This window comes from Carcharhinus amblyrhynchos, chromosome 13 (assembly GCF_965287045.1).
Source record: "Carcharhinus amblyrhynchos chromosome 13, sCarAmb.v2.hapA, whole genome shotgun sequence".
Classification (NCBI taxonomy): domain Eukaryota; kingdom Metazoa; phylum Chordata; class Chondrichthyes; order Carcharhiniformes; family Carcharhinidae; genus Carcharhinus; species Carcharhinus amblyrhynchos.
This window is the reverse complement of record NC_137336.1, coordinates 57,091,583-57,117,491: the sequence shown is the minus strand read 5'-3', so window position 1 is coordinate 57,117,491 and position 25,909 is coordinate 57,091,583. Positions and strand designations below refer to the sequence as shown.

Here is a 25,909-nt window from a genome sequence, read left to right as displayed (position 1 = left end):
TTAACTTTTAAATAGTTCTTATTACTTTATATTTTGAAATATAATTTGAAAATTTTCTCATGGTTTTTATTCAGAAGTATTGGTCAGATTTCAGGTTGTAGATACTTGTTTCTTTTAATGGTCTTGTACTTATGCGCTTCATTTTCCAAATTCATTTTCTAAATTTCAGGGAAGTAAAAATCTATTGACATCCAGCTCACCTGCTCCTGGATCAGAAAAGCCTCTGGGAAATTCTTCAACATTGGAGCCCTCAAAGGATCCATCAATAGCAGCAATACAGCAGGCATGCAAAGGGTAAGGAGGACCTGGTAATGTGCATGAAATTTGCTCAATGTTTATAGATAGTTACTTTTTTCTCAATTTTTGTTTAGACTCAATAAGGTTCTTACAGGGGACACCTTGAAATAAGGTTTGATTACAGCAAGTCCAGTAATAAGGAAGAATTTAATCATCCATTCCTGCTTCTCTTAGCTACCCTATGGTCTGTTTTGCTGGTTGCTGTTTCATTCACATAGACCAAAGAAAGTAGCTAAGTCTTTATACTTGGATTTTATATGATGGGTCAAATCACCTAACTGTTGTATTGTGTCTCATTTACCCAGAAGGGGGAGAAAAATTTGCCCTGAACAACAAAATACCTTAGTTATAATGATGACAATTCACAACCTTTTTAGTGAACCTGCCCGTGATATGACATTTTGCTGTGGGTTGTACAAACAGCCTGAAGAGTTTAAATACAAGAGTGGGACAGTGGCATAGTGGTTAGCATTGCTGCCTCGTAGTGCCAGGGAGCCAGGTTTGATTCCTGACTTGGCTCACTGTTTATACAGAGTCTCCATGTTCTCCTCTCCCTGTGTCTGTATGGATTTCATCTGGATGCTCTGGTTCCTCTTCCAGTCCAAAGACATGCTGGTTAGGTGCATTGGCCATGCTAAATCCTTCCTCAGTGTACCCAAACAGGCACCGGAGTATGGCAGCTAGGGGATTTTCACAATGACTTTATGGCCATGTTAATGTAAGCCTGCTTGTGTCTAATAAATAAACTTCAATTTTAATTTAGCTCATGCATATAATCTGCTGGCAAATGTGCAGTTTTTTTAAGGAGCTGATAATCTAATTTTATGCCCTTCCTTGTCATAACTTGAGTATTTGCGTCACAGTTATGTCTAGCTAAACCTGCTCGAAGGTGGCTAAGAGCAAAAGGTGCAGGGTTAGATCAGCTGATACCCTGGACCTGTCTATTGTTTGGCATAGTTTCAGTATTTAAGGCCCAATGATCATCATGACAGGAGCTGAATATTTAGAAAATCTAGCCAAAACCACCTAAAAAGAAAGCTTATTCATCTCTACATCCTAAGAATTAAATTTCCCAAATAGCATGAATCATCTACATTATTTGGCGCCCTTTTGCTGCTCATTGCCCATAATCCCAGAATTGTTTTCAACCATGTTTCTATCACTCTTGCCACTTAAATGAACAGGTGCTAATTTTTTGTGCAATGTCAGCAGGCCAAATTATCACTGATGCAAGCCAAAAATTACAGCTTGTGGAGAAACTGGGAAGTTTTCTAGATATTCTACTCTGGAATATTGCCACATTGCTAACAAAAACCATTATGCTGTCAAGGAAGTACTTGTGCTGTAGCGCACTTCGGGCACTGCTGAGCCAAAATACATCTTACTTTTATACTTTAGCCCAGTACAGGGTTATGAGGGTATTGGTGCCGATAGTTTTCAGATTTGAAAATGAACTTACTAACTTTACTTTGAAAATTTCTCTAAACAATAGAATATTCTGTTTAAGAAAATACACTAGGTAGTGTTTATTTGTATTTAAGTAACTGCTCATACCTTTTGATTTTATTTCAGTAAAAACTGAAAACTGCATATAAAAACACTTGGAGCAACTGAAGAATTTAAATACAAAAGCGGGACAGTGGCAAGGAAAGAGTGATAGAAACATGGTTGAAAACAATTCTGGGATTATGGGGAATGAGCAGCAAAAGGGCTCCAAATAATGTAGATAATTCATGCTAATTGGGAAATTTAATTCTTTAGAGATGAATAAGCTTTCTTTTTAGGTGGTTTTGGCTAGATTTTGAGTATTCAGCTCCTGTCGTGATGATCATTGGGCTTTAAATACTGAAACTATGCCAAACAATTGACAGGCCCACGGTATCAGCTTATCTAAACCTGCACCTTTTGCTCTCAGCCACCTTCAGGCAGCTGAAGCTTGAAATGCTCAGGTCAGGCAGCAATTATGGAGGGAGAAAGAATTAATGTTTCAGGTTGAGATTGACATTTTTTCAAAACTTTGAAAGGTCGTCTTGGCCTGAAATGTTAGCCCCCAACAGATGCTTCCTGACCTGCTGAGTACTTCCAACATTTCATTTTGTTTTTAGTTCGGATTTCCAGCATCATCAGTAATTTGCTTTTGTCTCAAAACTGCGCAGCTTGTGTGAATAATGTTATTTTAGCAGGAGTTTTGAAAAATTGAAAGGTTTGAAAATAATTTTCTCATCGCTTTCTCAGTTTAATATTGAGATGGAACTGTAGCCGACTATTGCAATTCAAAACTTTTCTGATTTAGTACCTTTCTTTGCAATTTTAGGGAACCATTGAAGAAGTGGTTTGCTGATCCTTGCCAGACGCTGAAAGAGGAAGCTTTAACCGAAGACAGTGCACTTCAAATATCAGTTCAGAATCAAGCCCTTATGGAAGAGCCAAAGAGAAATGGTAATGAGGGAACAAATGGAACGTTTGACCAAGAAAACAAACCCTTTGGATTTGGATTTGGCAGGAATGTGACTGATGAATCTGAGAATAAAGTTGGCAACAAAACTCCCATGGACTCTGGCAGCTTGTCAAATAACTTGTTTTTCCAATGTATGCCTCAGAATGTTCCACAGAGCAACTACTTCACTGAAATTTCTGAAAGCTTATCCAATGACCCTCTAAGCTTCAATTCCTTTAAAATGGCTTCCAGTGCCACTGGCCAGAAAAGTGTTACAACACAAGCAGTTGGAACTTCCGTTGGGTTGCACGCAGGAGGAAAACATGGGCAAGATGTTGAGCGAAAGAACCTTCTTGGGGCGACTGAAGTTATGCCAACTCTAACTCCAGCTTTTCCAAGAAGTGCTTCCAGCCTCCAGTTTCTTCAATCTGTTCAACCGCCAGATCTTTTGAAGGAGGAAATGCCTACCATTCCAGCAGGGAATCCATTCCTTGGGTTTGCAGATCTAAAGGGAAATGGGGATAGTTTGCCCACAAACCGGTCACAATCTAGTCTGTTCAGAAGTGACTTAATACGGCCTGCGGCTTCTGCTCCTGCATCAGTTATTGTGAAACCCCCGTTGTTGATTAACTGGAAGAAGCCTGAGAAGATGATGTCAGACGTAGGCAGCAACAAAACTGAGCTTCCAAAGACCTTTTCACCTCCATTTTCCTCTCCAACTCAAAAGGCAGCTATTTTGGGTACTGCTAGACCAGAGTCCCCAGAAACCCCATTTGCTGCAACCAGTATTGAGATGCCAACCTTATCCACTAGCCCAACTGGGGATCATAGTTCAGGAAACCTTCCAATCCCAATTTCTGGTTCCATAACTCCAGACAGTCCACGTCTACAAACTTTCTCAGACACTCCCCATTCTGGCAAGCAGCAACAGTCTCTGTTTGCTATCAATCTATCTGATAATGGCCTTGATGGTTCATCCAGTCAGCAGTCCCAATTTGATCAAAGAAGGTTTTCTTTAGATGAGCGAAGCTTGAATATGAAGCAGGATTCAGATTCAGCTTCCGATAGCGATTTGTCAGACCTCAGTGATTCTGAAGTACACATACGGTTGCAATCAAAAACCGGTTTAAAAGGATATCTGTCCTATTTGCATGAAACAAGACAGCCGAATGGCGAAGGAAATAAAGAACAAGCGGCAAAGGGGCGAGGGCGTGGGAGAGGACGGCCTCGCGGAAGACCTCCAAAAAGTGAGTTTGCAGCACTACAATTTAGAAGTAAAACCTAGCAATTTCTAAATAAAGTTGAATTTACGGTAAATGTGAAGGGAGCAGGCTGAGTTTTCCTCCTCCTCTCTTAGTTTCTGATTGCTTAGTAATACATACCTGCCAAAGCAGGGTACTGATGAGCAGCCTATCCTGTGACCAGCTAGTAACCTTCCATTAGGCTATCAGCTTCTGAACCAGATAACAAGTTCAATTCCCTGTTAGACTAGAGACCAATATTTCTAGATGCTACACCAGGAAACAAAACAGTATTCTTTATCAGAATCACCTGAAAACTTCATGAATAATAGTAAAGTGTGCATTTTAGGGATTCACTGTCTCTCTTATTGGTAGATGGACCTTGTTATGAAGCGCTTTTATTGATATCTTGTATTTTCCGATCAATACTTCCTTGAAAAACAATTGCTGGAATACACGAGATACATAAAATTTAGCATTATTTCTTTGCAAAAACTGATCATATTAGCTGGTGATGGGAGAGTGCTTTTTGTTTTTCACTTTCTACTTTGATTACTAGGTGACTGAGTAGAAAGGAAAACCAAAAAGGGTTGTGTGTTTTGTGTTACTTCTGGCCACTCCAGAGACATTTAAAGGGTTATGCATCAAACACCATTGGAAGTATTCTCCACATTCACAATGTTGCAGACTGTTGTGTGCCTTGTGTTGGTGACTCCTAAGCAGAGCAAGACTGACATTTGTACGTTTTGTCCTGATTACTGCTTTTTAACAAAATGTGCTCCCAAAACTGTCCATAATTAAAGAGACCTGAAAGTGATTCTATTGATTAATCCCAGAGGTATCATTTCCCTGTTCCTTTGGAAACTAGAATGATGCCTTAATTGTGAGAGGAAAAAGAACTTTAATTTTTTTGAGATTGTGGTTGATGAGATAATTTTGAATATATTGGTAGTATCATTAAAGATACTGGCTGGTATGATTTAATGAGTGTGTCAGTAGAAAAGAGTTGGTTTAATTTGTTGAGCTGTTTGGTAATTTACCAAAATTTGCAGGACTCTCAGGTGGTTCCTGCATATTGGGAAACAGCAAATGTTATGCCACTGTTTAAAAAAGGAGGTAGACGAAAGGCAGGTAACTATAGGCCGGTTAGCTTAACTTTTTATAATAGGGAAAATGCTTAAATCTATCATCAAGGAAGAAATAGCAAGACATCTGGATATAGATTGTCCCATCGGTAAGACACAGCATGGGTTCATGAAGGGCAGGTCACGTTTGATTAATTTGGTGGAATTCTTTAAAAACTTTACAGTTCCAGTGGACTGTGGGGAGCCTGTGGATGTGGTGTATGTGAATTTCCAGAAGGCATTTTGACAAAGTGCCGCACCAAAGACTGCTACATAAGATAAAGGTTCCCAGTGTTACAAGTAATGTATTAGTATGGATAGAGGATTGGTTAACTAACAGAAAGCAAAGAGTGGGGATAAATGGGTGTTTTTCTGGTTGGCGATCAGTGACTAGTGGTGTGCCTCAGAGATCAGTGTTGGAACCGCAATTGTTTACGATTTACATAGATGATTTGGAGTTGGGGACCAAGTGTAGTGTGTCAAAATTCGCAGATGTCACTAAGATGGGTGGAAGAGCAAAGTGTGTAGAAAACGCTAAAAGTCTGCAAAGGGATATAGATAATCTAAGTGAGTGGACGAGGGTCTGGCAGATGGAGTATAATGTTGGTAAATGTGAAGTCACCCATTTTGGTAGGAATAACAGCAAAATGGAATATTATTCAAATAGTGAAAAATTGCAGCATGCTGCTGTGCAGAGGGACCTGGGTGTCCTTGTGCAGGAATCTCGAGGAATTGGTTTGCAGGTGCAGCAGATAATTAAGAAGGCAAATGGAATTTTGTCTTTCATTACCAGAGGGATGGAATTTAAAAACAGCGAGATTATGTTGCAGCTGTATAAGGTGCTGGTGAAGCCACACCTGGAGTACTGTGTACAGTTTTGGTCTCCTTACTTGGGAAAGGATATACTGGCACTGGAGGAGGTGCAGAGGGGATTGACTACGTTGATTCCGGAGTTGAGGGTTGGCTTATGAGGAGAGACTGAGTAGACTGGAGTTATACTCTTTGGAATTCAGAAGAATGAGGGGACATCTTATAGAAATATAAGATTATGAAAGGAATAGATAAGATAGAAGCAGGGAAGCTGTTTCCATTGGCGGGTGAAACTAGAACTAGGGGGCATAGCCCCCTAGGAGGAACTTCTTCACACAAAGGGTTGTGAATCTGTGGAATTCCCTGCCCAGTGAAGCAGTTGAGGCTACCTCATTGCATGTTTTTAAGGCAAGGATAGATAAATTTTTGAACAGTAAAGGAATTAAGGATTATGGTGAGTGGGTGGGTAAGTGGAGCTGAGTCCACAAAAAGATCAGTCATGATCTTATTGAATGGCAGAGCAGGCTTGAGGAGCCAGATGGCCTACTCCTGCTCCTTGTTCTTATGAAAGGGTTACCAAGTTTGCATTCAGTGTGCTTGAGTGGTCAGACTTCTTAATTTTTTGCATCTAACTGAACCTTTGCATCGAATTGAACCTCAGTGGTCTATGTAAGTTGGCCCCATATCTCAACTTTTTTCTCTTTCCCTCTGGATGTGGCTTTGTTTCTGGGTCATGAGTGTTGATAAATTCTGATCAGTACACAGAGTATCATGGAATTTTGTGACATCTCGAGGCCAATTTCTGTGGCAAGCGAATGTAGATTCTTCAGCAGGCCATGTTTCAAATACTAATTTGATGTAAATTAATGCTGACAGTTGCAATTCCAGTCCCAGGCAGACAAAAAGTTGATACCTCTGTCTAGTGTGAACTTTAGCTGTTCTATTTAGGATAGCAAGAAGTCTCACAACACAGGTTAAAGTCTAGTGGACTAAACGTTATCCTGCAATTGTGTCTTTATCTATATATGCCGTGCTTGTGAAACCTACCTCACCTCTCACCTGATGAAGGAGCAGCGCTTCAAAAGCTCATGATTCCAAATAAACCTGTTGGACTTGAACCTTGATGTGGAGATGCTGCCATTGGACTGGGGTGGAGGCACAGTAAGTAGTCTCACAACACTAGGTTAAAGTCCAACAGGTTTATTTGGTGCTACCAAATAAACTGTTGGACCATAATCTGGTGTTGTGAGACTTATTACTGTGCCCATCCCAATCCAGTGCTGGCATGTCCGCATCACATTTAAGATAGGGCTTTGCTGTACTGGGCTTGTAGACTTGCACGTATTTCCCAACAGTTAGAAATTGATTTTTTTTAAAAGATGACGGCCTTGTCCCAAAGCACTTAGGTTCAAAAAAGCTTAGGTTACACTGATAGCTGCAACTGAATTTGTAGCAAAACATGTATATTGATTGCACCCCATTCCTTTTTTTTATATTTTTACTCCATCCTTAAAGTTGCAAAGCCAATGCTCAGAGTGGTCTAGGCAAACTAAATTCCTTTCCTTGCTTGCTCCAAAAACCAAACTCAACTGAATCCAATTCATGGCCTCCACATGGAAGACAAAACAAGAGCCAAGCTGACAGGACAAGCCATTGCATCCTGTTCTGGGCTTGATCTGATGTTTGGTCTCAACCAAAAGACCGAGACAGCTGTGTAGCCAAACCATTTAGTGAACGATGTAGATATACTAAGGAATGACTTTTTATTGGGGTTGCCCAAGCTGATCTCTTCATTTGCCATGCTGTTAACTCGTTTCCACGTCTGTGGGAGAATTTTCAAAGCTAGCTGGTTTTTAATTGAGATTTACAGTGTAATACGCAGGATAAATTGGAAGATGAGTTCATAAACAGGTGTTTCTTCCTTTAAAGCCCATTACTACAAGTAACAGATAACTAAGGCATTATGTTTTTGATTATGTAAAAGCCACATGAATTCAGTAAAAGCCAATTGGAGGTGTAGTTGACGGCAGTCCGTATTAAAAACGACTTTGGGAATCAGTGGCATCGGACCAGAAGAAAAATGGGAATTTTCTGCTATTTTTAGAAGAATGAACATAATGAAGCCAGTCTTTTGAAGTCTCATTTTATGTGTAATTTGAGACCTGGTAAATGGAGCATACTTAGCAGGAATTGGTGACTTTGGACCTTGATTTTTGATTTTTTTCACCGCTGAAGGTTTTTCCTGCCTCATGTCTTTGCATATTGTAGACTAATTTAAAAAAATCAATTCCCAGAAATTGTCAATGATGATATTACTGTTGTATCAAATGACTTGCATGCAAGCAAGGTGGTCATTAGTTTCTTCTTGCTTTACAACGCTGTTTCCATTAATGCAGCAAATAGATTTCTGCATTGTTCAGTAGAACTCAGCATGTGGGCTGACTAATTTGGAAGCAAAAGGGGCGGAGAGAATGCACTGATAGTGTTCTTTCCTTACCAGAAGAGGGGTGGGAGGTGGTTGGGGGGGGGGTGGGGGTGGTGCGGTTGTCACTGATGACCAGACATGTAACTGGACCAGGCGCAGGAATATTCTAGCTACAAGAGTAGATCAGCAACTGTGCATCCCCAAAATCTGTCCACCGCCTCCCCAAAATCTGTCCACAATCTACAAGAAGTGTGACAGAATACTCTGCACTTGCCTAGATGAATACAGTTCTGACCAGCAAAGTATTTTCAACTCCCTCCTTAACAGGACTCTGGGTGTACCTATATCATACAGACTGCAGGAATTTTAGGAGTTGATTCATCATCCCCTTCAATTAGAGAGGATAGTAAACAATGACCTTGTCAGCAGCGCCTACAACCCAGGAATGAATTTTTTAAAATGAATTAGCCAATATTACAATGGTAGCTGAAAAAATAAGTGGTGAGCATGTGTGTTTACGAAGACGGCTTTATTTTCATGCCTAAATAATGGGTTCTTATTTAATTTTCTTCTCAATTAGTTTCTGTTGATCAGTCGGTTTTGAAGGATATGTGTAAGGTGAGAAAGCTGAAACAGTCTGGAGAATCCTTCTTGCAAGATGGCTCCTGTATTAATGTTGCACCACACCTGCACAAATGCCGAGAATGCCGCTTAGTGCGTTATCGAAAGTTTAAAGATCATGATGAATCGACAGTTTCCTGCCGTTTCTTCCATTTCAGAAAGTAAGTAAGCTGGCACATTAGACAGTCGAAGCATTTGATGTATTCAGTGTTGAAGGTTATTTGTCTTATGTGCTATGTTTTAACTTTTCAAATTTTGGATTGATTGTCTTGCTGATGTCCACAAGGTTTCTAGGTTTTGTACTCCTAGCAACGTTGTGCACCTTTTAAAGGTTGCTTGGGACAATGTTTATCAGTTCCTTTTGACTTAAGTCAGGTCAAAGAAATTAAATAACATTTCTGTGGTGACAGTGGAAGCCCACATCATGAGAGAACTTTAGACTTTTCCTTATAACCATGGACAAGGCTTTTAGAAATTTCATTTATAAGTTAAGCCTTTTGCGAACCGATGGAGATGAAACTGACGACTCCAATGCTAAATTGTTACTGTTTGTCGGACATCTAATAGTGGATGTGCAGAAATTTCCTCCAATTAAATATTGGGAAGACTGAAGCCATTGTTTTTTGGTCTCTGCTTCAAACTCTGTTCCTTGTATGAACATGTGAAATAGGAGCGTAAGGAAGCTTTTTAGCCCCTCAAGCTTTCTTGAGCAAGGTCATGGCTGATCTGTTTCTGTTTCAAGTTCTACATTCCCAAACACTGGATAACCTTTTGATTTCCTTGTCTGACAGGAATCTGCTTCACTCTGCTTTAAAAATATTCAATGATCCTGCCTTCTGAGGCAGAGAGTTCCAAAATTACACAACCTTCCAGGAGAAATTTCTTTCTTCGTCTCTGTCCTGTTAAGGCATCGCCTAATTTTAAAACCTTGTCTTCTAAGCCTAGACTCATCCACAGGAGGTGGGTGAGTCCAGAAAGATGAATCTATCTCCAATAATTGACTTTTTCTGAGTTATTGGGTGTTGAGGGAGTAGTGTTTATCAATTTTGTTCAGCGAAAGCGCTATTTCCTGTCAGACAGGAGATTGTGGATTTAAGCCTCCCAGTGTCAGAGGCCTGTGTTCAATTCTGGCCTTGGATGACTCTGGAGTTTGCATGTTCTCCCCGTGTTTGTGAATTTTCCCCAGGTGCTCCGGTTTCCTCCCACGCTCGAAAGGTATGTGGGTTAGGTAGATTGGCCACGGTGAATTGACCCTTAATGTCAGAGGGATTAGCAGGGTAAATACATGGAGTTGCAGGAATCGGGCCTGGGTGGAATTGTTGTCAGCGCAGGCACGATAGGCTGAATGGCCTCCTCTTGCACTGTAGGGGTTCTATGATTCTATATCCCTTTGGGTATTAAAATTGAAGTTCTGACTTATTCAACCATCATTCATGCGCAAAGACATGAACATGCAATCTGTGTTGACATTAGTGCAGTACTTGGGGAATGCAGCATTGCTGTCAGTGCCAATGTTTAGATTGAAAGTTCAACCAAGCCCTGACTGCCCTTTGTGCTGGCTGTAAAGGAATTCTTGAGTTCTTTTAAAAAATCAGTCCTTTTGGTATCCTGGCCACCACTACATAATCTTCAGTTGACATCAGGAAAAGAGGTTCACTTGGCCATTTATCTCCTCGTATTCTAGTTCTCTGTTACATTTTCCTGCAAAATAATATATTGGCCATAATGTATTTTCCTGAGAGTGCCTGATATGGGCTGGAATTTACCAACTGTTCTCGCCAGCAGGATCATCTTATCCTGCTGATAATGAACTCTGGCGTGGGGTGCACGCAGTGGGAAACCCCATTGGCAGCAGCAGGACCAGAAGATCCACCACTGGCCAATGGTGGGTCACCTCTACTGCAAACACATATGGGGGAAATCTCGACCGTGGTACATACACTTGGCTTTGCCCCCCTCTCACTTCAACATTTAAACGAATGTTCACTTTCCCAGAGCAACTAATACACAATTTACTTTGATCTGATGATGTGTTTGTGAAATGTGTTTCCGTTATCTGCATTATTTGTAGTTTTGTTCTTCATAACTACAAAATGCAAAGAAATATGGTCTTTCTCCATCCAGTGCATAACACAGCTAATCTAGTTTGTCCAGAACTTGGCTGATGAGTGATCTCTTGCATTTTGAGCACATTAGCAATTACCAGAATTTATATTGCTTCACAAACCAAGAATACATTAGATATTTTGACTTTGGTTTCATGATGCTGTTCTCTTTTTTTCCAGGCTAGCATTTACAAGGACTGGTGTCCTTCGTGTGGGAGGATTTCTAAATCCCAGACAATGTGATGCTGAGGCCCTGAGTCTTTGGATCCCGTCACGTACACCTGCTGAAGGCCTTGATTTGGAAACATCCAAGTACATTTTGGCAAATGTCGGTGACCAGTTCTGTCAACTGGTGATGTCTGAAAAGGAGGCTATGCTTCTGGTGGAACCGCACCGTAGGTTAAATTTTCTTTTAAGCAGTGTGAATTCAATCAATCTATTCATTTGAAGGCAAAAAATAATTGGGGTGGCACATTGTCCTCCAGGGAAGGGACTCACCAACCATATTCAACTCCAGTTCCACCAGGTGGCTGATTCCTGAGCACAGTTGGCCCTCAAAGGCTAGCTAATAAATAGTCATGCTGCAGTCCTTCATAGGATGTTAGGATATCATTAGGATATCAACCGACTCAAGAACAGCTTCTTCCCTGCTGCCATCAGACTTCTGAATGGTCCTACCTCACATAAAGTTGATCTTTCACTCCACCCTAGCTATGACTGTAACACTACATTCTGCACTTTGTCCTTTCCTTCTCTATGTCTGGTATACTTTGTCTGTATAGCACACAAGAAACAATACTTGTCACTATATAGTAATGCATGTGACAGTAATAAATTATTGATTAAAATTAGTGGTCACATTCAGCAAAGCAAATGAAATAGAATCATAGAATCCAACAGTGCAGAAGTAGGCCATTTGGCCTATCGATTCCATACTGACCACAATCTCACCCAGGCCCTATTTCCATAACCCTTAATCTTTACCTTGCTAATCCCCCTGACACTAGGGTTCATTTAGCATGGCCAGTCAACCTAATCCGCACATCTCTGGACTGTGGAAGGAAACTGGAGCACCCAGAGGAAACCCACATAGACATGGGGAGAATGTGCAAACTCCACACAGTCAAGTGAGGCCAGAATTAAACTCAGGTCCCTGGTGCTGTGAGGCAGCAGTGCTAACTGCTGTGCCATTGTGCTGCTAGAGCCTTTTGTGTGTTTCTTGATGGGGCTTCTGCAGTCAACGAAGGATTACATTCCAAAATGGCAAAGTTTTAAACACACATTGCATTGACTGCTATATGACAGTAATTTATATCAATCTTTAACTATTCTAGACCTTCTACCTTAGTTCATAGAATCTGTATTGCTGATGGCAGAATTCAGCATAAGTTAGTACTCTTGCGCACATGTTGTTTCTTGTTTAAGATTATTGGAAGTTTTCTTATCTCAAGGACATGATGGTGCTGAAATTTGATCATGTTTGCACCAATCATTGATCTTTTGTGCACTTTGCAGAATAATTTTAGTTGTATTCTTAGGGTACTAAACAAAGAATAGGATTACATAGATTATAGAAACTGGCCATTCAGCCCAGCCAGTTCACCCTAGATTGTGTGCTCCATGTGAACCTCCCTCCACCTTAAAAGAAAAAAAAACTCTTTTGAAATCCTTGCTGTCTTTATTGTGTTTTTGGATTCTCCTATTATTCTATTCTCTCCTTTAGTGTGATTTTTACTTTTATCCGACCTCTTATGTTAGATAACCTGTCTGTCGTTCTCTGTACCTATTCTATCACGCTTTTTAGATATTGGTATGCAATTAGTTGCCTGCTAGTCTTCCGGTACTGTACTTTTTGTATTTTCTAAATAATATGCAGCCTCTTCATTTTTCTTGCTGAGAAGTCATGTGTCACTCTCTAATGTTGAAGTTCATTTGCTAATTATGTCTATTCTAGAGTTTAATATCATCTTGTCATTTGTTGTAATTTATTCACTACTTCCACACGCCCTCTCCCACTCACAATTTGTTTACGTCTGCAAAATAGGAAATTAAATAGTGCCGGACTTGTGTCTTATTTTATGGTAAGATGAGATCTGGAGCTCATCCTGTTGGTGCACTTCTTAAGCTAATGGTTACTTGAGTCTGTGTGTAACCTTTGACTCAAAAGCTCAGGACTCAGGCTTTTGGTGGTAGCCTGCTCTAGCTATAGCTGATGAAATGCATTTAGATTGACTACAATCAATCATTTTAATTAATTTTATAATCATGAGCAAAACATTAACATCTTTTTGAAAGGCAGTCAACCTCGACATATAAAGTCATCCACAGTTGTCCAATTGTTTTTCTTTGTACTTGATGAAGCTGAGAGCAATTTTGTTACATGAGCAAGTCTTGTATGGATTGTCTTGGGTGTAAAGTTTGAGGTCTAGGTGGAAACCTAGACACTAGCTACCTGTCCATTACTCCAAATTTACTAATTGTTGCTTATCTGAGGAGGTTAATCATTGTGCAATATGTACTATAAATATATGTATGTATATTTTCTGTTCTTTCCCATGAATTAATATAAAATGTAATTGTGGTCAGTACCTGAACGGGTGTACAGACAAAGCACTGTTATTAAGCAGAGTCAAGAATGATAATGGGGCAGGTGCGCTAAGGGAGACAGTTGCCACTTCTCAACAGTGTTGTTCCACACTTGGAGAGTGGACCAACCAAGAGGTCCACTCTCAATCCAGCTGTGCCACATCATAAGATTTTAGCATGCTGCACCTTCTGTCCCAACTAATGATAAGTGATTATACAGCCCATTTAGCCAACAGGCTATTTGTCTTCCCGAGCACAATTTGCATCCTCCCTTTCACCACCGCACCCCCCCCCCCAACCCCCAAATCTGCCAAAAGACTTCACACACTTTCTCCCCTTTGCTCCCACAATTAGAATATTTTAATCCATCAATTGCCATCTCCTCACAGGCAAGAATTCCATCTGAGTGATCCCCACCGCCACTAAATCAAATCATGACACTCAACCCTCAGAGAAGTTGGCTAAATTACCAACGGCAATCACAACCAGCTGTATTTCTTCTCCACGATATGTAGCTGCTTGTTCCACACTTCAATCTCCCTTTTCCACTCCTCTTGTTTATGAAATCCCTTCCTTTCGTTCACCTATTTTCTTCACATTATCTATTTTGGCTTCTCGTATTATTCTATCGTCCCCCACCTTCTCACCCTGCTTACCCTGAACATTTAAATTGGCATTGAATATGTATTTTAAATGAGGTCAGCAGTGAGGTTTACAATTACTTGTTTATTGTGCTGGGGTAAAACGCTATTTTCAATACAGAGTAATGAACCTATGGAATTCTCTACCATAAAATGCTGAAGAGGCCAACTGTCAATATATTTAAGGAAGAAAGAAATAGATTTCTAGAAAAAGATGTTGAGAGGCATGGGGAAATTGTGGGAGATGGTATTGAGAAAGAGAATCAGCCATGGTCACATTGAATGGCAAAGCAGACCTCATAGGCTAAATGTCGTACTCCTCCTATTTTCTATGTCACCCCAGCACCACTGTCTGATCACCTGCTCCTCTAAATGTTTCAATACTGGCGCCACATGCAAGTTGATAAACACTTACTGTTAAACTGCACAAACAGAGAGCCTCTTCATTGAAACCTACCAAAGTTGTCCTATCTTAGAACAGCATAAACTGACTTAGAACAGTGTAAACAATGCAATGTACTTTAATGAGTTCAGAAAATAAGATCCTACAAACTATTTGCAGCGCAGTGTTCTCACTGAGTCAAGGCAGTAGAATCAAAGAAAGGGAGCAGCACCATCTAGGGAGAACTAATAGCTTCAGTGAACAATGGGGGCATGCCCTATTAGAAGTAATGTAAATCAACATTACTTTTGGTGTGGCTTCATCTATTTGGCAGGTGCTCATTAGGTGAGAGTCTGAGAAACTTGAACAGTAAGAACTACATGCAATCATAAAGTTTCTTTATGTATCACAAGTAGGCTTACATTAACATTGCAATGAAATTACTGTGAAAATACCCTAGTGAGTACACTCCGGTGCCTGTTCGAGTCCATTGAGGGAGAATTTAGTATGGCCAATCCACCTAACCAACACATCTTTCGGATTGTGGAAGGAAACCGGAGCACCCGGAGGAAACACAGAGGGAGAATGTGCAGACTCTGCACAATGACCCAAGCCGGAATTGAACCTGGGTCTCTGGCTCTGTGAAGCAGCAGTGCTAACCACTGTGCCACCATGCCACCCTTTCCCTCTCCCTCAACATCAACAAAACAAAATAAGTTCAGTGGTAAAGGGCAGTCTGCACCACTTATAACTGGTACGCATGAAAGTTGCCTGCTAAGCGTGATGATTGGCATCACAGCTGACATGAAGCCAGAATTGTTTCCTTGATATTAAAATCTAATTTAACAGCACTGGATGAAAAGTGAATGAGAAACATGACATGTTATAAAAGCAAATTACTGTAAATGCTGGAATCTGAAACCAAAAAAAACGCTGGAAAATCTCAGCAGGTCAGGCAGCATCTGTCAGAAGAGGATGGAGCTGATGTTTTGAGTACAGATGACCCTTTGTCAAAAAAGATCAAAACTCAAGAGTACTTGGTAATTAGTGGCTCCAAACACATAGTTCAACTGCCCAAAATATCTGGCCCACTGAACATGTTTTAAAATGGTGTCTTTATAATTATCACAAATGGAATTGCGAGATGGTTATCACCAGTTGTTCAATATTGGCAGCTGTGCAGGGTAAACACTGAAAGTGTAAGTGGTTACGATTTTTACTAATGCCCTTCTGGGGAGGAGGCAAAGGCATACCTGGAGCTCTGTGGGGGTTTAGTCTCTTCACCTTGGAGGGAGTATAATATAGGTTTATTGGAAAAACTGCTGGAATGAGGAGATTGTCATAGAATCAAAGAATCCCAACAGTGCAGAAGGAGGCCATTCTGCCCATCGAGTCTGCACTGATCACAATCCCCATAACCCTACTTATTTACCCTACTAACCACCTGACAGTAGGGTCAATTTAGCACGGCCAATCAACCTAACCCACACATCTTTGGACTGTGGGAGAAAACCAGAGCACCCAGAGGAAACCCACGCAGGCACGGAGAATGTGCAGACTCCACACAGACAGTGACCCAAGCTGGGAATTGAACCCGTGTCCCTGGTGCTGTGAGGCAGCAGTGCTAACCATTGTGCCACCGTGCCGTTCTGCGAGAAGAGATTGAGTAGAATAATTCTGTATTGCCTGGAGTTTAGAGGAGTAATATTTTTAAGGAACTTGACAAAATAGCTGCCAAGAAAATGTTTCACCTGGATGGGGAGGGGGTGATTTCTTCCTAACCCACAGACCACAATCAGTAAGCCTAGGCAACAACACCTCCTCCGTGATCATCCTCAACACCAGTGCACCACAAGGCTGTGCTCTCAGCCCCCTTGTATATTCCTTATGCACCTATGACCGTGAGGTCAAATTCCCCATCAACTCGATTTTCAAGTTTGCTGACAACACTATTGTAATGAGTCGGATCTCAAACAATGATGGGACAGAGTACAGGAATGAGATAGAGGATATGGTGAACTGGTGCGGCAACAATAATCTCTCCCTCAAACAAAGGAGATTGTCATCGACTTCCAGAAGCGTAGTGGAGAGCATGCCCCTGTCTACATCAATGGGGATGAAATAGAAAGGGTTGAGAGCTTCAGACTTTTAGGTGTCCAGATCAACAACAACCTGCCCTGGTCCCCCCCATGCCAACACCATGCTTTCTCAGAAGAGTAAGGAAATTTGGCATTGAGGTATGACTCTCACCAACTATTACAGATGCATCATAGAAAAATTTTTTCTGGTTGTATCACAGCTTGGTATGGCTTCTGCTCTGCTCAAGACCATGAGGAACTACAAAGGGTTGTGAATGTAGTCCAATCCATCATGCAAACCAGTCTTTCATCCGTTGTCTCTGTCTACACTTCCTGCTGTCTCAGCAAAGCAGCCAGAATAATTAAGGGCCTCACGCACCTTGGACATTCTCTCTTCCACCATCTTACGTTGGGAAAAAAGATGCATAAGTCTGAGGTCACGTACCAACTGACTCAAGAACAGCTTCTTCCGTTAGACTTGAATGGACCTACCTTGCACTAAGTTGTTCTCTGCACCCTAGCTATTACTATAACACTGAATTCTGCACTCTCTCATTTCTTTCTCTACGAACAGTATGTTTTGTCTGTATAGCGCGTAAGAAACAATACTTTTTACTGTATACTAATGCGTGACAATAAATCAAATCAGAATTCAGAACATAGGGTCACATTCTCAGAATAAGGGATCAGCATGATCAGAGATGTGGGAAACATTTTTCACTCAGTTGTGAATCTTTTAAATTATCTACTCATGGAGTTTTACAAGCTTAGTCATTCAATATATTCAAGGCTGAGATTCGTATTTCCTTGTGTACTGAGGGAATTAAGGAATATGGGGGTAATGTGGGAGGGTGGAGTTGATAAACATAAGAACATAAGAAATAGGAGCAGGAGTAGGCCATCTAGCCCGCCCCGCCATTCAATAATATCATGGCTGATCTGTCGTGGCTCAGTTCCGCATACCCGCCCTCTCCCCATAACCCTTAATCCCCTCGCTTATCAAAAACCCATCAACCCGTGTCTTAAAAATATTTAGCGAGGCAGCCGCCACCACTTCAACGGGCAGAGAATTCCAGAGATTCACCACCCTTTGAGTGAAGAAGTTCCTCCTCAACTCCATTCTAAACCGCCCCCCCTTTATCTTGAGGCTGTGCCCCCTAGTCCAACTGTCCTTTCTGAGCGGGAAGAGTCTCTCCACCTCTATCCTATCCATCCCATTCATCATCTTATACGTCTCAATGAGATCTCCCCTCATTCTTCTAAACTCTAACGAGTACAAGCCTAGTTTATTCAGCCTCTCCTCATAGCTCAACCCCCTCAACTCCGGCATCAGCCTAGTAAACCTCCTCTGCATTCCCTCCAAGGCCAAAATATCCTTGCGTAAGTGCAGCGACCAAAACTGCACGCAGTACTCCAGCTGCGGCCTCACCAATGCCCTATACAGCTGCAGCAAGACCTCCCTACTTTTATATTCAATCCCCCTTGCTATGAAGGCCAGCATCCCATTAGCTTTCCTGACCACCTGATGCACCTGCAGGCTGGGTTTTTGCGACTCATGCACAAGGACCCCGAGGTCCCTCTGCACCGTCGCCTGCTGCAGTTTTTCGCCCCGTAAGTAATAGTCCTTCCTACCATTATTCCTATCAAAGTGGACCACCTCGCACTTGCCAACATCAAATTCCATTTGCCAGTTCCTGGCCCATTCACCCAGCCTATCTAGATCCTTCTGCAGACTCTCCACACCCTCCGCGCAATTTGCCGTTCCACCAATCTTGGTGTCATCGGCAAATTTCGACACCATATACTCGGTTCCCTCCTCCAGATCATCTATATAAATGGTAAATAGCTGAGGCCCCAGCACCGACCCCTGGGGCACTCCACTAGTCACCAACCGCCAATCCGAATAGCACCCATTAACCCCCACTCTCTGCCTCCTATTTGACAACCAATCCTCTATCCACGCTAACACCCTACCCCCACCTCCATGCCCCCTTACCTTCTGCAATAACCTCTTGTGAGGTACCTTGTCAAACGCCTTCTGAAAATCAAGAAAGACCATATCCACCGGCTCTCCTCTATCCACCGCCCTAGACACATCCTCATAGAACTTCAATAAATTTGTCAGACACGACTTCCCCTTAACGAAACCGTGCTGTGTCTGCTCTATCAAGCAATTCCCCTCAAGATGCCTCACTATTTCCTCCTTGATGACGGATTCTAACATTTTACCTACAACAGACGTTAAACTAACCGGCCTATAATTCCCTGCCTTTTGCCTGGCACCCTTCTTAAACAACGGCGTAACGTTAGCCGTTTTCCAATCTTCCGGCGCTTCCCCGGAATCCAGCGACGTTTGGAAAATAACCACCAAGGCATCCACTATCACCTCTGCCATTTCTTTCAGAACCCTCGGAGGCATTCCATCTGGTCCTGGGGACTTGTCCACAATCAGTCCCTCCAGTCTGTCGCGCACCGCCTCTCTAGTAACAATAATGTCATTGAGACCCTGTGATTATTGAAAGGTGAAATAGGGTCAAGCAGCAAAGTGACTACTCCAGCAAACGTTTCTTAAGTTCTTGTTGTTTAGAGCCCTGATACTATTTTCTCCAAACAAAGAACTGTTGGGTGGCCCATAATGAGCCTTTAGTATTGTATATTCCCAGTCAGGTATGAATCTGCATGTTGGTGTGAATCCACATGTGTTCTTGCTTACAAGAAGGGTGCAAATCAGAATTGTTTGCTAACTGGACCTGATGAAGGGGCTAACCCGAAAGCTAGTGAGTTTACTATCAAATAAATCGGTTGGACTGAAACCTGGTGTTGTCAGACTTTTTATTGTGTTCACACCCAAACCAGCTTGTGGGGTGGGCAGTGGCGTAAAAGAGTATGGGTGCCATTGGAGTCGATCATTGAACCCTGCGGCCAGTCTGGACAATTTGATTTTTTTCTATGTTATTTCAAACTTTGCAAAATATAACCCACTCCCCTCCTACTTACTCCATTACACCTCTTTGGTTCAATACCTGCTTTCTTCTGATCCTGAAATGTTTCTCTCAGGAGACAGTGGTAAGAAACTGAGAGTGATGGAGGAAGAGAGCAGCAGGAGAGAGCAACACATTAGCAGGGAAAAGAGGAGATTAAGGAAAATGAAAGAAAGATAAATGTCAAGTGAAATGGGGAAAGGAGAAAGGAGAGTTTTAATTAGGTTGAATATAGCAAGTCTGACAACGTGTCATTTACTTGAAACACTGTCTTCATTCCTCACTGCATAGATGTTGCCTGACCTGATAAATATTTCAGCATTTTCTATTATTATTTGACATATTTTCCTTTGTTAGAGAACTTGGGAAATGTGTGCACAACTGGCTGCAAGAAATAAAGTCAAAATATTTTGGAAATGTGTCAATGGGATTATTAAATTCATCAAAGGTTGGTGCTACACAAGTGAGCGGCAAGCAAATTGTGTTTACAAAAATGACATTTTTCTCCAAAACTCCAGAAAAATTGATTCTGTGAATGCTTGAAAATTGTGTAAGATAATACATAGAGCAGACACAAACTCAATAAGAAAACATAATTTTTGCCATAAAATCGTAGAATAATGCTTGTGTTGGTTTTTGGTAAAACTCTATGCCCATAATCCTGCATTTTCTTTCCTTTCAAGTGTTTATCCCATTTCCTTTTAATTATTATTTTTGAAGTTACTTCCACCACCTTTGTGACAGCACATCCCTGATAACAACAACTTGCTAAGAAAATTCTTATGTTGCTTTGAGTTGTTCTGTCATTCACACAAATCAGTCATAATTCTGTGCCCTCTGGCTGCCAGCCTTTCTGCTGCTGGAAATGGCTTCATCTAATTTACCGTATCAAAACTGTCCGATTGTCAATACCTATCGAATCTCCTCCTAATGTTCTATGCCTAAGAACAACCCAGCTTCTCCAGCCTCTCCATGTAACTGATGACTCTCATCCTTGATACCATTCTAATAAATCTTTTCTACATTGTCTCCAAGGCCCTGATATCCTTAAAATGCAGTGCTCAGATTTGAACATAGTGGTCCAGCTAAGACGTGATTGGTATTTTATAAAGCTTTAGCATAGCTTCTTTGATTTAGTACTCTGTGCTATGCCATTTGTTATGTATGTGCCCATTTCAGTAGTCTTGTCCATGTTTTCTCATACCACGGGATATTTCAGAGACTATTTCTCTCCGCACTTTTTACAGGCCATTACTGTTTTAACCTGATAAATTACATTACTTTTTAGTGCTTGGCTCTTAAGTCCCTACAAATTCATCACAGTTTAATACCTTAAGTTGATGAAAATTGTGGGAGAGGAAAAAAGTTAGTTTGTATACCTTCTGCATTTTTGGTTTTATGCATTTATCTTCTTGGAATGAATTGTGATGTGAATCCACAATGTGACCTTGTGTGCAACAGAGACATGGGGAAATTGTAGTACACCCAGCATTAGAAAGTACAACATTTGAAAGTTCCGTGCCCTATCATTTTTTTCCCCCGCTACTAGCTTATTTACAAAGATCACAAATTGGCTTGGATAGTGTAATGTTGGACCTTCAATTCTTCTGAGTTTAGCTGCCTTCACTTAGCTGCATGGTGGTAACACTAACTCTGGACTGTCCCACCTTGCTGACGTACTTTGGCATCCCCAAGCAGTTGCTCAATTTCCAAGGGATACAGAGGCACAAGTCACTTCTTATGCTACTGAGGTATTCTCCCTGGTAAATTGATACAAATTAGGTTTGTTGTAACCATAAACTGACTGTAATGTAAATCAAGATTAAAAAGGGGGGAAAGAGAAATTTAAATTTTTAAGGTAACATATTAACGTGGTCAAGATTCTGAGCTTTGTAGGCCACATTTTCTAATAACTTCTTTCTTGTATTTTGAATAATGGATGAAGTGACTGTTCCAGCTGGTTTATGAAATCACGCTTTGACTGATTTCGTAGAAGTTTAGAAATCTAAAGCATTGAAGTAGATTTTTCAGCCCATCATGCCAGTCCTAATTCTTTGAAAGAACAGTTTTGCTTAGTGTCTCATTCTGCTTTTTGTCCATAACCCAATATGTTCCTCAGCCCAAATACATGACCAACTCCCTTAAAAATTATTTATGAAATTGGCTTTCACCATCTTTGCAGGTAGAACATTTCAGATCCTGACAATCCTGAGCAAAAAAAAAACACATTTCCCTGTTAGATTGTTTGCTTATGATTTTAAATCTTTAATCTCTGATTATTGGCCTGCTTGCCAGAGGGAATAGTTTTTCTGTGTCTATTCATATCAAAACATCTCACCTTGAAGATCTCCATCAGTTTGCATGATTAACTTCTGTGCTTCAAGGAGAAACAGCCTTAACTTTTCTATCTTTTCATAACTGATTCCTCATTGTGACAAACCTGCTTTTCACCCTTTCTAAAGCTTTTACATATTTCCTGAAATGTGATGTTCAGAATTGTCTATAGTACTCCAGCTAAAGCCCAACCAATGAGTTACAAAGCATAAGTGTGGTCCCTTTGCCTATATATACCGAGCTCTGTTTATAAACTTGAGTAATACAAACGTTCACTTGCATCACCTTAAAAACTTGCCCTACTGCCATTAAGGAATTGTGAATGTGGACACCAATTTTTCTATTCATTTGCATTTCTAAGAACAGTGCTATTTATTTATGCTACTGGCATTTCATAATTTTTTCCAAAGTGCAGCACTTCACACTTCTCTGCATTGAATATCATTTAATCCAGGGAATCATATCGACCACAACTTGTGTTATTATTTAGCCTGTGTTTTTAAGACTCTACCCTAGCCAGGTTCATATTGAATGTGCACAAACTGCAAGCACATTTGTACTGTGAACCTACTATTCTCTGAAAATAGAAAAACTTCCTGACATCTGATCTATTTATGCCATTATGCAACTTAAGCACACAATCTTTCCTGACCCTTCTAATTTAAATAACTTGTCCTTGCAGACACAGTTTGTCAAATGATTTTGCTATCAGTGTTTGCCAGTAATGGTCCAAAGTTCCAGATTGTGCCTCATTTAAAACTTTTGGATCTATTTGAAGTTTGCAAAGTTATTGTTTCATGCAAATGACCTTTTTCTATATTTGTGAACAATGAATGGAAATTTTGAAATACAAAGCATGATAATTGCGCTTCTTGAAGTTCTCCTTGTTTAAATTTTAGTGAGCCTACTAGATTCTGCTTGAATATTGAGTATTGATTATATTTATTCTTGTTGCTTCAAGAACAACTGGCATGGAAACGAGCTGTGCGTGGCATTCGTGAAATGTGTGATGCATGTGAAACAACTCTCTTCAACATCCATTGGGTCTGTCGTAAATGTGGTTTTGGCGTATGTCTTGACTGCTACAGGATGCGGAAGAGTCGACCACCACAAGGTATGGCAAAGATGTAAACGTGAGGACTTATTAAATGGTTAAATTGGAGAGTTTACGTCTGATACTGTGATTAAACAGCACCCATTTTGTTAGTCGCAGAACAAAGGTTATAGCACCAATCGAGAGACTGTGTATGCAGTATCTTAGGGGTAATACGAAGTACCCAGGAGGCGTTCATGTCTATGGTATGTTCCAACTGAAGAATTGGCAATGAAGGAAACAGTTATCCTCAGTTTTAATCATACCACCATTAGTAGCTGTGTCTTCAATTTGCTTCAGGCTGAAACCCTGGAACTTCTTTGCAAAATCTCTTTACTCCCTAAACCTGTTCTTTAAACTGCTTCTCTTTGATCAAGTTGATCTAAAATCCCTTTATGTAGCTTAATTGGATTTTCTTGGTAACAGTCCTTGCTGCAGTAGTTAGCTTCACATTCCTATGACTTCAGAAAAGGTACAGAGACAAAGAAAAGCTGTACAAGCTGGCACATTTCTCCTGAGTCAGACCAGTGCCAGTGACCTGGCGGAGATGGTAGTTAGAGGTTAGGCCAAGGGCAGTAAAGAGAGAGTACCACTAATGGAGCATTCTAGAAATTGCACAAAATCAAGATGGTGGTTTAAAAAAATTAGAAGCTAAATACATATTCCAGTAATTGGTGGGTGGACATCAAGCGCAGATAGTAAAGTATGCATACAGAGTGTTAGATAATGACAAAATAAGCAAACACATCACCCTGGGGAATGGTCATCGCAGACATCATTAGTGGGCTGAAGAAGTTGAATGAAAGTTGAACATCCACAGGCCCAGGTGGCTTTGATCTATTTATCTTTTGGAAAAACATTTGATATTGTTTCGTTCATTTAATTAGCTTATAAAGTAGAAAGATATGAAATTGCAGGCAAAATTCAGAGGTGGGTTGAAAATCCCGTGGAAGCAAAGGGTAATTTTCAATGAAGATCTGTAAATTTGGCAGGACTCAAGATTGAAGTCATTGTTGTTCGCAATGTATATAATTGATTTAAAGCTGGGGATAGAAACAAAGCTGTCTGTGGAAGCCACCAAGCATAGTAAGTATTCAAGTATTTGGGAATGCATAAGCCAAATATAAAGATTCAGAAAGGGTTGAGGAGCTGTGCTCATGTGTGGTGTTTAGAGTCATAGAGGTTTGCAACTTGGAAACCGGCCCTTTGGCCCAACTTGTCCATGCCATTTACGAAGGACAAATAACAGGATAATGAGACTAGTGAAGAGAAATGAATTAAGTGACTGGGTTATGGAATTCATTGCAGGAGAAGGATCTCAGGCTATTGTTGGGCAGTTCATTGAAACCAAAAATGTTTCAGCAGATGACAAAGCTAACCAGAATGGTACAGTAGAAATCCCAGAAATGAATGTGGACAAGTCACTATAGGTCACACCTAGAGCATGGATGTAATTCACTTGTCATTTGAGACAAGGTTGTGAAAGTGCTGCATGTAGGACAAAAGATGGCTAACCAAACCCAGTTTGTATGAGTGATGAGATATTGAAGAGCAATATTTTGGCTGTGATGTTGGCTTAGTTTGTACAACAAAAAGTATTTTCATAATTAACTATTCAGCCATGATGGAAATGGCAGAAAAGTTGAAAAGAATAATGTGAGAGGCAGAAACTATCTTCTGATTGTACTACACTGTAATAAATGAGCAGTTGCACACTTTGGAGTGCATTTATAATTTTGGGGCATGATGTCTAACTTGTTTTGTTTTCTCCCCACTCAGTGGATTATGATGGTGTTGAAGATGAGGTTTTCTCCTGGTTGAAATGTGCTAAGGGACAGACCCATGAACCAGAGAATCTAATGCCAACTCAAATCATCCCCAGCACTGGTTAGTACATGATCTGTAAATTTGTTAAATTAACCTCCCTGTTGGCTTTTATAAGCTTTTCCTTCATAGGCTGATGAGCTTGCATTTTTCCATAAGCGTTTGTATGGTGGTATTAATATTTTTAGTCACTCTGCTCTGCACCATTTCCAAGCCTTTATCATTACTGCGCTTGACCTAGCCCCATTTCCCTTGCATTTGGTGAGTCAGCCCCTATATATTGACTTGATATCAGGAACTGGCCATGTGTGAAACCGTATGCATGAGCTTGCCTCATCCTGGTGCAGCAACATACTGAAGGGAGCACCTGCATGCCGACACTTCTGCTGCTCTGTTGGTTTTGTTGAAAAAAATATTGTTTTTAAGTGACTCTTTCTGGGTTCAGAATCAGCTCTGTTATCTTTCTAAAGTTATTTCTGCTGATACTTGCAAATCAACAAGATCATTTATGTCTGTCACTACTCACTCCACCTGTAATCTGAATAGCAATAATATAGGTAGATTGTCATGCTTCAGTAGTTAAATTGTTTTATCTAAATAATTACAGATGGTATGGCTATATTTGTGCATGTCTTTGCATAATTTCTAACTTCCAGTGCAATATGCCTTAAGTTAGAAACAGTAGGCACAGAATAAATCTTTGCATCAACCTGATGATGCTTGAAGGGCCAAATGGCCTGCTTCTAGTTTCTAAATTTAGGAACATAGAAACATGGAAGATAGGAGCAGGAGGTGGCCATTCAGCCCTTCAAGCATACTCATCACTATCATGGCTGATTGCCCAACTCAATTGTCAAATCTTGCTTTCTCCCCATAACCTTTGATCCCATTCACCACAAGTGCTTTATCTCGGTGCCTCTTGAATACATT

General features: G+C 40.7%; 1 protein-coding gene across 1 annotated transcript in view; it reads left to right on the top strand.

Annotated features, from left to right (window-relative positions):
* The window catches only part of LOC145351930 (lysine-specific demethylase 3B-like), a 119,427-nt gene that overhangs the window by 57,544 nt on the left and 35,974 nt on the right, over nt 1–25,909 (top strand). Inside the window, exons 9-14 of the mRNA XM_080201723.1 lie at nt 170–294; nt 2,612–3,981; nt 8,915–9,116; nt 11,241–11,455; nt 23,024–23,176; nt 24,935–25,042. Of these exons, the coding sequence (XP_080057849.1) occupies nt 170–294; nt 2,612–3,981; nt 8,915–9,116; nt 11,241–11,455; nt 23,024–23,176; nt 24,935–25,042 (2,173 nt within the window). The remainder of the gene's footprint in view (nt 1–169; nt 295–2,611; nt 3,982–8,914; nt 9,117–11,240; nt 11,456–23,023; nt 23,177–24,934; nt 25,043–25,909) is intronic.